This window comes from Mus caroli, unplaced genomic scaffold (genome assembly GCF_978045245.1).
Source record: "Mus caroli unplaced genomic scaffold, Mus_caroli_1 scaffold_10, whole genome shotgun sequence".
Lineage (NCBI taxonomy): Eukaryota > Metazoa > Chordata > Mammalia > Rodentia > Muridae > Mus > Mus caroli.
In genome coordinates, this window is record NW_028227265.1 from 96305751 (window position 1) to 96318365 (window position 12615).

At 40.1% G+C, this 12615-nt stretch overlaps 1 protein-coding gene across 5 annotated transcripts in view; it reads right to left on the minus strand.

The window, feature by feature from the left end:
* Gtf2e2 (general transcription factor IIE subunit 2) overlaps positions 1–12615 on the minus strand; it is a 47015-nt gene that overhangs the window by 2602 nt on the left and 31798 nt on the right. For all 5 annotated transcript variants that reach the window (XM_021169635.2, XM_021169636.2, XM_021169638.3 and 2 more), the window contains one exon: positions 12311–12404. In XM_021169635.2, coding sequence (XP_021025294.1) covers positions 12311–12404 — 94 coding nt within the window. The remainder of the gene's footprint in view (positions 1–12310; positions 12405–12615) is intronic.

Below are 12615 nucleotides of genomic sequence, written 5' to 3' on the forward strand. Positions count from 1 at the left end.
CCTCTTTGCTTTATAATTCACCCAGTCTGTGACACTGCTTAATAAAAGACTAAGACAGCAATCTTAAGCTAAAAGGAACAGTGTTGGAGGCAAGAGACAACAATGACCACAAACCACATTACAAAGCTACAGTAATCAAAACAGCATAAAAATAAAGAAGTGTCAACCTACAAAACAGAATAAAGTACAGAGAGGATTATCTTAATATCAGTTAAAGTAAATATCTCAATTGATTTTTAATAATGTAAAAGCAGAAAATGAAACAGTCTCTTTAATAATGGCTTGGGGAGTCAGTGTGGCCAGAGCTCAGCAGTTAAGAGCACCAACTGCTCTTCCAGAGGACCCTGGTTGGCACCCTCAGCACCCACATGGTGGCTTACTCACACCATCTCTTAATTCGGGTTTCAGGATTAGGCTCTTTTCTGGCCTCTGCGGGTCCAAAGCACATAGGTGCATATAGATATACATGCATGCAAAACACCCACACACACAAAACACAAAATAAAGTGTGCCAGAAAAGTAATTGAATCTACAAGCAGGAAAGGCAGGTTCTTTATCTCATACTATATGCAGCAGTCAACTCGATGGGGATCACAGACAGACAGACAGACAGACAGACACACACACACACGACACACACAGAGTTTTTAAGAGCTCTGCTGTAATTATCTGTTCCTCTGTAATGACTCTTTCTCTTCTTTCACTGTCTTCATCTTCAGTAGTTAGCAGTCTGAATAAACCAAGTCTGATGTTTTTCTCTTTCGCTGGCTTGGAGAGGGATGACTTATCTCACGTGCTTAGATCCATCCTGGTTTGATGTCATTAATTCTAGAAAATTCTTGGCCACTGATATTCAACTTTCTCTTCCACCATCTCCTTCAGACTCAAATTATCCATGAAGATAATTGAAGAACATGTGATATTGTCCTACAGATCGAGGATGCAGTTTGGTTTCTTATACTTTCTTCTGTTCACATCTCAGTTGTACTGTCCCCTTGGCTACTACATCATGTGTCCTGCGAGGCTGCTGGAGCTGCTCTTCAGCTCTGCCATCACACTTTCCATTAGATATTCTTAGTGACATATTCCACTTCATCATACAGTTGGTCTGGTCTTTTCTACTACTTAGGTCAACATTAACCTTTAAGTTCTGTGTTTAGCAGTTGTATCTAGGAGTTAAATATCTGTGTCTTAAGAATTTGGTCTCATTACTGACCTGGTCTCAACAGTATAATGTTTTCCTTTGTCTCTTTTTATGCATTTTTTTATAAGGAGGACATCCTCTGTGGCCAGCGGAAATCAGAGGTCTGTATGCCTGTATGCCTGGAAATGGGAACACCTTTCCTCTGCCAAGCCTGCAGTGAGGCAATCTAGTCAGGATGTATGCTTGGTCAGCAACATCTTCTGCTATCGTTCACCATAATAAACTGGCTTCCAATTCTTTACGCCACTCCTTGTGTTCAGGACAGGGCCTGGTTTGTCCTAAGTGTTTTCCGTGGCTGCTGCCCTCCAGGCTTGGGGTTCCCTGTTACACTGGCTCCCCTGTAGTCTGCCTGATTGTTCTGGAACTTCACATTACTAAGGGTATTTCGCCTGCATGTATGTTATGCACCATATGTGACCAAGGCAGTGGAGGCCACAAGGGCATCAGAGCCCCTAGAACCTGAGTTAAGAGATGGGTGTGAGCCACTATGTAGATGGGTACTGGGAATCAAATCAAACCATGGGTTCTCTTAAAGAACAGCCTCAACTTCACTGCAAGAATCTGATGGAGTCTAAGGAGAAGGGCTTGGAGGGGGGTAATTTGTACCCCTGAATCCACACCACCCTTGAGACCTATGTCTTCATACTAATCGGTGCAGTCTTCAGCAATACTTTCAAATGATTAACTACATTCTTTTGATTAGTGCTCATTTTGTCTGTCTCAGGTAAGTGAGTATCCATACCTCATCTTTTCTTGGGATACCTATTCATATACTGTAGAGCAGACAGCTGTTCTGTAACCTCAGCTCCCTGATAGACTAAGAAGGTCCTAAATTTTCAGATTCCTGGCACTGGCATAAAGGTAGGATCCAACTACCTAACAGCCAGGGTTTTATTTTACTATTTTATTTTGTTTTTAATTATTTCAGTTGTTATGAGAAGTATGGTGCACACCTTTAATCCCAGCACTCAGGAGGCAGAGGCAGGCGGATCTCTGAGTTCAAGGCCAGTCTGGTCTACAAAGTGAGTTCCAGGACAGCCAGGGCTATACAGAGAAACCCTGTCTCAAAAAAAAAAAAAATATATATATATATATACTACACAAAATAATAGTTCTGGCATTAGACCAAATTTTCCTTTATTTTAGTTTACCAACATATGAAAACCGTGTTTTTGCATATTAACCCAACTGTGTATATATGTATGTGTGTATATATGTGTGTGTGTGTTATCTGTATAAACAAAAGGGAAAGAAGCTGTGTTCATAATATCATTTGTTCACTAGCTAATTTCATTCCAGAGACTTTTTACTATGCTTCTGTTGGTGACACTATAAAATTTAAATTCTCTGAAAACAAACTGCTTGACCTGCCTTTTTTATTTGATATGTGCAAAAGTTTGTATGCTGCCAAGGGGTGATGGCACATGCCTTTAATCCCAGCACTCGGGAGGCAGAGGCAGATGGATCTCTGTGAGTTCAAGGCCAGGCTAAGCCTACAGAATAAGTGACAGACAAACAAACAAAGGGGAAAAAAAGCTTGAATGCTAAAGATTTCTTATTACACAGTCACAGAGGCATTCCCTACAAGGATAGCGCCAGCCATGGTCTGACAAATGAATCTGTTCATTAACACAGGACCTCAAAATATATGCTGTCCTGGCCAGTTATATGTCAACTTGACACAAACTAAAAACGAGGGAACCTCATTTCTAGGGACAAAATGCATTCATAAGATCCATCTGCAGGACATTATCTTGATTAGTGATTGATGGAGGAAGGCCTAGCCCATTGTGGTGCTAGCCCTGAGCTATTTTTTCTGGGTGTTGTAAGAAAGCAGGCTAAGCAAGCCATGAGGAGCAAGCAAGTAAGCAGCACCCCTCCATGGCTTCAGCCTGCTCCTGCCTCCAGACTCCCTCCATGTTTGAGCCCCTGTGCTAATCTCCTTCTATGATGAACAGTTCTATGTAAGTAGAAACCCTTTCCTCCCCAGCTTGCTTTGGTCATGATGATAGAGCAATAGTAACGCAACCCAAGATAAATACTGCTCATGCACTAAAACAAAACTCAACTACCCCTCTATACCATGGCTAATAAATCATTGCCAGAGAACATTTCCTGACTTCTTTGTCCTCAATTTACCTACTTTTTTCTCCCTCCCTCCCTGCCTCCCTCCCTCTCTTTCTCTCTTTTGGCAGTGCTAATGACCGATCCCAGGGCCTTGCATATACCAGGCAAGGATCCTACCATTGAGCTGTATTACACCATGTTGTGCTTTAAGCCAAGGCCTGGGTATATAACCCGGCCTGGTCTGAGGCTCTCAAGCCTCTTGCCTCAACCTCCCACGTGCTGAAATTACAGGCATGTACCACACCCAGCATTATAAAAAATAAAACATTTTTATTGTTTTGCCTTTCTTTAGCCTAATGCTGTTACAAGATGTGTTATCAATGAAACTATACAGATATTTTATAGCTACTCAAATTTTTTTTTTTTTTTTGTGGTTTTTCGAGACAGGGTTTCTCTGTGTAGCTCTGGCTGTCCTGGAACTCACTTTGTAGACCAGGCTGGCCTCGAACTCAGAAATCCGCCTGCCTCTGCCTCCCGAGTGCTGGGATTAAAGGCGTGCGCCACCACGCCCGGCTGCTACTCAAATATTTAAGATGAACATTAGATCACAAATTTCAATAGTGTTTGAGAGGACCCCAAATTTAATTGCTTTTTAACATATTTGAGGATACAAATTGTTCAATAATGTTACAAAGTGGAATAAACTTTTTAAGTTTATAAAACATGTCTAATAAACTACAAATTAAAAACCAAGGTCATTTTGGTTATTTTGCTGTTTTTGTAGTTGTTTTTTCCCCCAGAGTATCTCTCTCTGTAGCCTGGCTGTCCTGGGACTTTGTGGATCAGGGTAATCTCAAACTCAGAGATCCCACCTATCTCTGCCTCTCAAGTGGGGGGGATCAAAGGTGTGTACTACCATACCCAGCTGAACCTTTATTTTCTCTAATATTGTCAAGTTGCTTAAAAAAAAAAATTAAGTTGGATACACTATAACACTGGGACTAGACTGAACTCAGGAATAGACCGAAGTGGAAACAGTGAAACTATTATCTCAGATAGATAAGCTGGTGGTTAGGTAGACAGTCTCAGACACAATCCTCACTGATGGCCTAACACACCTCTGGTTATGCCTGTGAAAAGATTTCTGAAACAAAGGTGTTCTGTTTTGCTGTTACTGTGATAAAACACTGACTGAATCCAACTCAAGGAGAAAGCGTTTATTTCAGCTTACAGGTTACAGTCCAACCATGTGGGAAGCCAAGGCTGTGAGTTCCAGGACAGAGAGGGTTATGTAGACAGATCCTGTCTCAAACAAACAAAATGGCCATATGTATACATGACACCAAGCTTCACTCATAATAGCATATGGCTAAACAGACAGACAGACAGATACAAGAAAACTTTCAATCAACATAAAAATTGCACTAAAGTATATGCATGTCACCAAACCATCAAAATATAATGCTCTGGGGACGTCATGTTGTGGCAGAAAATGTGCCCAGCATGCCAAAGGCCCTAGGTCCATCCACAGCACCACAAAAATAAAACTAGATAATCACTTAAAAGAGCAACAGAGTGCAAAGTAAAGACTCAACAATGATAGCTGCTAGAAGAATCCAAGAACTCTAGGAATAAAGATAAAACACTTAAGTTTCTAAAAACAACTACCAGCAACGAGGAGATAGTCCCATACAGGGATTCTTATCAGAGACACCAAGAGCCACTAAACAACTACCAGCAACGAGGAGATAGTCCCATACAGCAACGAGGAGATAGTCCCACACAGAGATTCTTATCAGAGATACCAAGAGCCACTAAACAACTACCAGCAACGAGGGGACAGTCCCATACAGGGATTCTTATCAGAAATACCAAGAGCCACTAAACGATGTAGCTGTAGAAGATCGTTGCAAATGCAGCCCAGACTACTAAAAGCCATCTACTTCTTTCCTATTTAGCTAGTCAAATCCAAAACTACAAAACCCTGAGTTAGGATAACAAGCGGCCAGATAGGTGGACTAAGCCTCTTAGATACTATATTTCAATACTACTGCTAGCAGCTAGCAATTTCTATGTACTAATTAGGTACCAGATTCCTTTCTTTTTAATCATCATAAACTCGCAAGGTAAAGATCGCCAGTTTCCAGGGAAAGGAGATCTTATGGAAGGTACAGATTTAATTCCTTGGACTGTTCTCTTACATTCTCTTGACCACCAACATTTTTATCTGAATTATAAGAGTCTGGTTTAAGGAAATAAATGTCCTTTTGAAATTAAATGCATGCTTTGGTTTAAATATTCTGTTTACTTCTTAATTAAGAAAATTCCTACAGAACAAAGCAGGACACGTGCTTTTATTATAGACAAAATTAAGGGTGATCTTTCACTTGCTTGAAACTTGTCCATTCAAGAGCATTTCTGCTCTACTGGAGACTGACACCTAGTGGGCTAAAACAAACATCACCATTGATGCCACCATATCAAAGACAAACATCACAATGAGCCATGATTGAGGGTAGAAGAACTCAGAGCCTCATATATGCTAGGCAAACACAACTACAATACCCCAGCTCCAAAACCTGTAGATTTTCAATTGGCCTTACATGGAAATGCATATTTACATCATAAACAAAAACTTTTTCAAATTAATTTTACATCAGTGATTTATACCGATATCTACTAAAAAAAAAATGTTATCCTCAGGGCTCTTGTCCATGACTCTTCCCTACAATGTCTCTTGAGCACTCTACGATTGTAAAATTATCATGCAACATGTTACACCATACAGATGTTTGACTTACAATGAATGGGTTACATCCTGATAAACTCATTGGTAAGTTGAACATATAAACTGAAATACACCTAAGCTACTGAATAGCACACATAGCAAACTGGGGTTCTCACATCACTGCCTATAAGGTCAATAAAACCGATATTCACTGAGTGTGCTAAATAACTGAACCCATGAGAAAAGTACTTAAGGTAATGAACATATCTCAATCCACTTTCTTCTTTTATAAATATTAACTGAATCTTTAACCCACTCTTCACGCAGAGCAGTCTGTCTCCCGAGGAACATTTGGTAACATACAGAGGCAGCTATGGCCTCACACCATGGGGAAGCTGACAGTTAAACAAGCCAGAAATGCTGATAAAGGTTCTATATTGCACTCAACAACCCTCTACAACAACAGCAACAAAAAATTTAGCCTCAAAGGTCAATGCTACCAAAGTTGAAAATTCTGATCCCATCATCGTTCCTGGAAGGTATTAATTACTGAAAAATATCAGTTTATATTAAATGGAGTTTATAATACAATACTGTTCATAACTATTTTGTATTGTTTTAATTCTTCATTTTCTACATTTTATACTGTATATAGAATAGCTTGCTATTGTAAATCACAGAAAAGGTACACTTTTCACCTTCTAGAACTTTACCAAGAATTGTGAATGACTGAAGGAAATCACAAGTTACAGCACATATGCCGCCCATGCATCAAACATCTACTGGTTACCTATAGCTATCAGGTATCATATATGTGGAGTCATGGTGACTCCACATTTAAGTGTACAGTTATTTCATTTATATTTTGTTGCAGGCATTAACTATGCCTGATTACTTATTAATATTCAAAGAAAAAAATGAAATATAATCATTTACATTGCATTTAGGGTATTCTACTGACTTTTAAACAAATTATATATTAGAAGTTTATACTGGAGCCCAAGAGATGGCTCAGTAGTTAGGAGCAGTGATTGCTCTTCCAGAAGACTAAGGTTTGATTCCTAGCACCCACACGGCAGCTCATAGCTGAGACTCCAGGGCTAGGAAACCCAAAGCCACCTTCTAGTCTCCACAGGAAACATGCATATATGTGATAAAGACAAAACACCCATACACATAAAATTAAAAATGTTTTTTAAAAAGCTTATATGTTATATTTAAATTTCAGATGAATAAGAGTAACAAAATGGCTGTCATAAAAAGACAATTTACTAAATCTGATTAAGCAAACATCATTAGACTAGACCCAGCAGGTATCTCTGCACCATCAGACACACGGACATGCTCCTGGCTGCCTGCATATGCCTCCGGGTTCAGCTGACCTCATCTATTTTCACAGAGGTCACCTATGAACTCCACTCACCTTCCCCCTTAAGCATGGCAAAACGCTTATTTATGTCTTTGCTAGTGTACTGACTGTGTATTATTTTTAGATGTGTATCATCTTCTTCAGAATGTAAGCTTCAGGGCTGGTGAGATGGCACACTGTATCCCAAGCCTGATGGCCTGAGTTCAGCTGTCAGGACCCACTTGTGTTTAGAAGAGAACTGACCCCTACAAGCAGTCCTCCACATGTGTGCCACGGAGGGCACGTGGCCACACAGTAGATAAACAAATGTAAGAAGAAATGAATAAACCCTTTAGTGCAATGCCTTCACTTAATGACTACAGCACACAGAACAAATTATTTAGTAGGCTTACAAATAAGCATTCAGAGACTAAAGCAAAAATCCAGAACCTGTCAAAAACAGTTTGTATGTAGAAAGCCTGGTGTGATGGCATATACCTTTTATCCCAGCACTTTAGGAAGCTTTAAGTCCAGCCTGATCTACAAAGCCAGGGATAGAGTGAGGCTACATCACCAGAATAGCACTGTGAGATGCTTGTCTCAAAAAAAAAGTTAGGCTGGCCGTGGTGGCGCACACCTTTAATCCCAGCACTTGAGAGGCAGGAGCAGGCGGATTTCTGAGTTCCAGGCCAGCCTGGTCTACAAAGTGAGTTCAGGACAGCCAGGGCTACAGAGAAAACCAAAAAAGTTTGGTAGAGAGTAAGAGAAAAAAAATTGTACAATTTTCCACAGAAAGGAAGGGTAGGATGCCCATAAAAGACCAATATAAAATGGCACTAGAGCTGATTAAAAATCTTAAAGAGGGGCTGAAGAGACAGGAGGTGGTCGAGAATACTAGCTGCTCTTTGAGAAGACCTAGGTTCAATTCCCAGCACGCACATGGCGGTTTACAGGGTATCCAACCCCTCTTGTGGCCTCCTCCAGCACGCACATGGCGGTTTACAGGGTATCCAACCCCTCTTGTGGCCTCCTCCAGCACCAGGCAGGCACTTGGTGAACAGATATATATCTAGGCAAAATATCCATATACATAAAATTGTCTTAAAAATAAGGATAGGGGCTGGAGACATGGCTCAGTGGGTAAGAGCACTGACTGCTCTTCTGAAGGTCCTGAGTTCAAACCCCAGCAACCACATGGTGGCTCACAACCACCCGTAATGAGATCTGAATTCCTCTTCTGGAGTGTCTGAAGTCAGCTACAGTGTACTTACATATAATAAATAAATTAATTTTTTTAAAAAAGTGAAGGATAACCACAGCCACCCACAATAGAAATGTTTCAAACAAGAAGATACAAGTGAAAGTAAAAGCCAGGCAAAAGAAGGTGTCCGGCAAATAAAGGGCAAAGAGTTATGACAGGTGAGCTACAGATAGATAAAATCTAAGAACTGGACTGCAGTAAAATAACACAATGCAACTGAGAGGAACACTGTATGAGTATGAGCATAATCCTTAAGCTATTATCATTCAAGAACGTGCACAGGTTTAAAACTGCATGAAAATATATAACACATCAATTACACAAGTACTGAAGGAAATCAACAACCATTAAAACTGTGTGAAACTTCAATGTCTGATTAATCACTGTTCAGAGTAAATAGTCAAATTTTTAACAGGTAGCAAGTGATCTGACAGATTATATGTTGTTAAAGTAAAACAAGAAGCAATAAAAGTCAAATAATAGTTTGACAAAGAATTAAGGAAGTCACACCAAGTATAAAAAGTTGGCAATTGCCGGGCGTGGCGGCGCACGCCTTTAATCCCAGCACTCGGAGGCAGAGGCAGCCGGATTTCTGAGTTCGAGGCTAGCCTGGTCTACGAAGTGAGTGCCAGGACAGCCAGGGCTACACAGAGAAACCCTGTCTCGAAAAAACAAAAACAAAAAAAAAAAAAAAAAGTTGGCAATTAAGAAGCAGAATAACAGAGAATATTAAAAAGGTTCTAGAAGCCATCTTCTGCAAATCAGTTGCCATTAAATGTGAGGAGTGGGTGGGGCCCCTGCCCCAAGATGGTGCCCCGATGGCTGCCAGGTCTTATGACCTGCGCCTGACTTCCTCATTATCTCAGACTTAGCCACATCCCAGCCTGCACTGCAACAGATACCAAGCCTCTTCAGCTCGCCTGAGGTGTCGTCACTTGCTGTGAACCAATGGACTGCCGTTATGTGACTGGGGTGATTGGGAGGAGTCAGTAGGGTATTTAAGGTGCGCCCAGGGGTTGTTCAGCGGATTCCTGTTCCTGCATTGCAATGCTAAGTGTTCCTGAATAAACCTGCTTGAAGAAGGACTGGTGTTGTGTCTTTCCTGCTGGTTGGGATGGATGGGACAATTAAAGATGTAATTTGTAAATAAATTATTTTGAAAGAAAGCACATTTAGTGTGACTGACACATAAAACAGAAAATTAGAAAAATAAATAAATAAATACAGTTAAAGAAGGCACTAACAATCCTGTCAAAGAAAAGGCAGCCAATCCAATATATCTTCCGGAACTCTTTCAAGTATGCAAAGAACCTAATACTCTAACAAAACAACGAAAGGCAAGGAGAGCAGGAAAGAACCATGACCGATCTGAAGTAGAAATCTGAGCAATGGGTCCGGAGAAATGTTCCTATCATTTAGAGTGCATGCTGCTCTTGATCCAGGTTCAGCTCAAATGAGACAGAGATGGAGACCAAATATCTGACACCAAAGGTTAGTCCAACTGCAGGAGTGTTGACCATGGTTCAGTATTAAGAAATCTAGGAAAACATTTCATAATATATTGAATAAGTAAGCAACAATAAAGATCTTAAAAGAAGCAAAACTATTTTTCTCAGTCTACCTCTCCAGTATCTTCCTGAGTTATAAGGCAACTTCACCAATATACCTTGTCCACCATACAAGACACTTACTGTAGCACTGGCAAACACTATAGAATCTATTTATCACGTGCAGTGGAGAGACTATACATCATTAGAGAATACTTATAGCACAGAGATCAAACTAGAAGAATAAGCTACTAACAAAATTTGCTCCTTAGTATGTGAAACTTTACCACATGTATATCGTCATATACAATACTTATCTAATCTGGAGAGGTGAGGGAATGAGGACTCTGTCTCTGTCAGCCAAACAATAAGATTTTAGAGTGCATACTGCTCTTGATCCAGGTTCAGTTCAAATGAGACAGTGATGGAGACCAACAAAGGATATATAAAATGACAAACTAAACTAGATGCAATATTAAATAAGTGCGAGAAAAAGACAAACAAAACAAAAAATGGCTAAGAAAGCTAAGCAGCAATATTCTTAGAAAAATCACATTAGAGACAGGAAATATTAATAGCTTAGTGGGAAGATTATAAGAATACATGGCTAGGGGCTGGAGAGATAGCTTCAAGGTTAAGAGCACTGGTTGCTCTTCTAAGGTCTTGAGTTCAATTCCCAGTAACCACATGGTGGCTGACAAGCATCTCTAATGGGATCTGGTGCCCTCTTCTGGCCTGTGGCTATACATGCAGGCAGAATGTTGTATACATAATACATAAATCTAAAAAAAAAAAAAAGAATATATGATCTAACTACTGCTAAACAAATAATATTCCTGAAATGGCTCCACAAACTGCTCCTGAGAAGTTTTCAGTGGGCTAGTGGTTTATTCCAACCTCTTTTCTGTCAACAACTCACCTCAACTTAAACATCGTCCAGAGCAGACATGCTGCAGAACAAGCTTCACACGAAAAGCTGTGACTGAGAATATGTGGATACATCAAAGGTGCCCAGGCAAAGGTTGAATGAACTAAGTGACAAACTCACGCTGGACAAAGAGAAAAAGATGCTGAAACAGAGAGATGAGAAGAATATGCTAGAGGCCTGGACACGGAACTCAGTGGCGGTGCCTGCCCAGCAAAGCTGAGGTATTGGATTCAACTACACACACACACACACACACACACACACACACCTCACAAATTCTCAAGACCATAGCATAGCACACAACTCTATAATTGCCACAAAGGAAAAACATGAATTTCTTTCTTACAAACTTTGGTAATTGAAAGATTCCTAAGAGAGTATCAGTCACCAACAAATATTTATATTTTCTTATCATGCATCAAGTCTTTAGCAGCTTATGATGACAATAAAGAAATCCATGGGAGGTGAGAACATAAAGAAAGACATGAGGGAAATACGCTTACCACGATATAAACACTATGAAATGCCCTCCCATACAGCCCCACATACAGTGAAACCGTCGTGCTGTGTAGCCCTGACTTTGAGTAGGTTTATAGACCAGGCTGGCTTTAAATTCACTGAGATTGACCAGCCTCTGCCTCCTGAGTGCTGGGTCACCATGCCCAGGGCCAGTAGTAAAACTTTTTAAAAATAAAAACTAAGGAAACAGCCGCAGGATTCAAAACTAAATTCTACTTTGTACAAGTGAGATATCAGCATAAGAAAACAGGAACTAGGGCTAGAGAGTTGGCTCACTGGGTAAGAGCACTGGCTGCTATTCCAGAGGACCTGGGTTTGATTCCAAGTACCCATGAGGTGGCTCACAATCATCTGTAACTCTAGTTTCAAAGGCTCTAATACACTCTTCTGGCCTCTGTGGGCATCAGGCATGCAAGTGGTGCAAAAAAATACATGCCAGCAAACATTCATAAAAAAAAAAAAAACATTAAAGCACAAACTGCTACATTGTAATTTCATATACAAATTACTTAAAGCCTTTCAAGTCAGCATTTCAAATGCATTCTAAGATGTGACATAATAAACATGTGTCTTTTAGCTATAGGCTAAGAGATGGCAATGCTAAAAATCACCATCACAATATTAAACTACAACTGTAAGTACTGCAAGCTTTATCACCTCAAAACTGAAATATGTTTCCAACTGTAAGATCTGCACAAAATGGCTCACCTTCATCCACAGAAAACTGACAGCTTTTATCATTGAAGAAAAGTATTTTCTTCTTATCAGGACGACTTACAAATAGTATCTGGTCCCCTAAAGCCTTGAAGATAAAAACATTTTAACATCGAATTACTCCTTTAAAAATATATACTATACATGATACACATACTCACTCTCTCTCTGTCTCTGTCTCTCTCTCTCTGTCTCTCTCTCTCTCTCTTTCTCTCTGTCTCTCTCACACACACACACCTCTGTATCTATATTCAGGAGAGAGAGATAACAGCTTCTTTTCTTTCAACCCACAGTAAAGC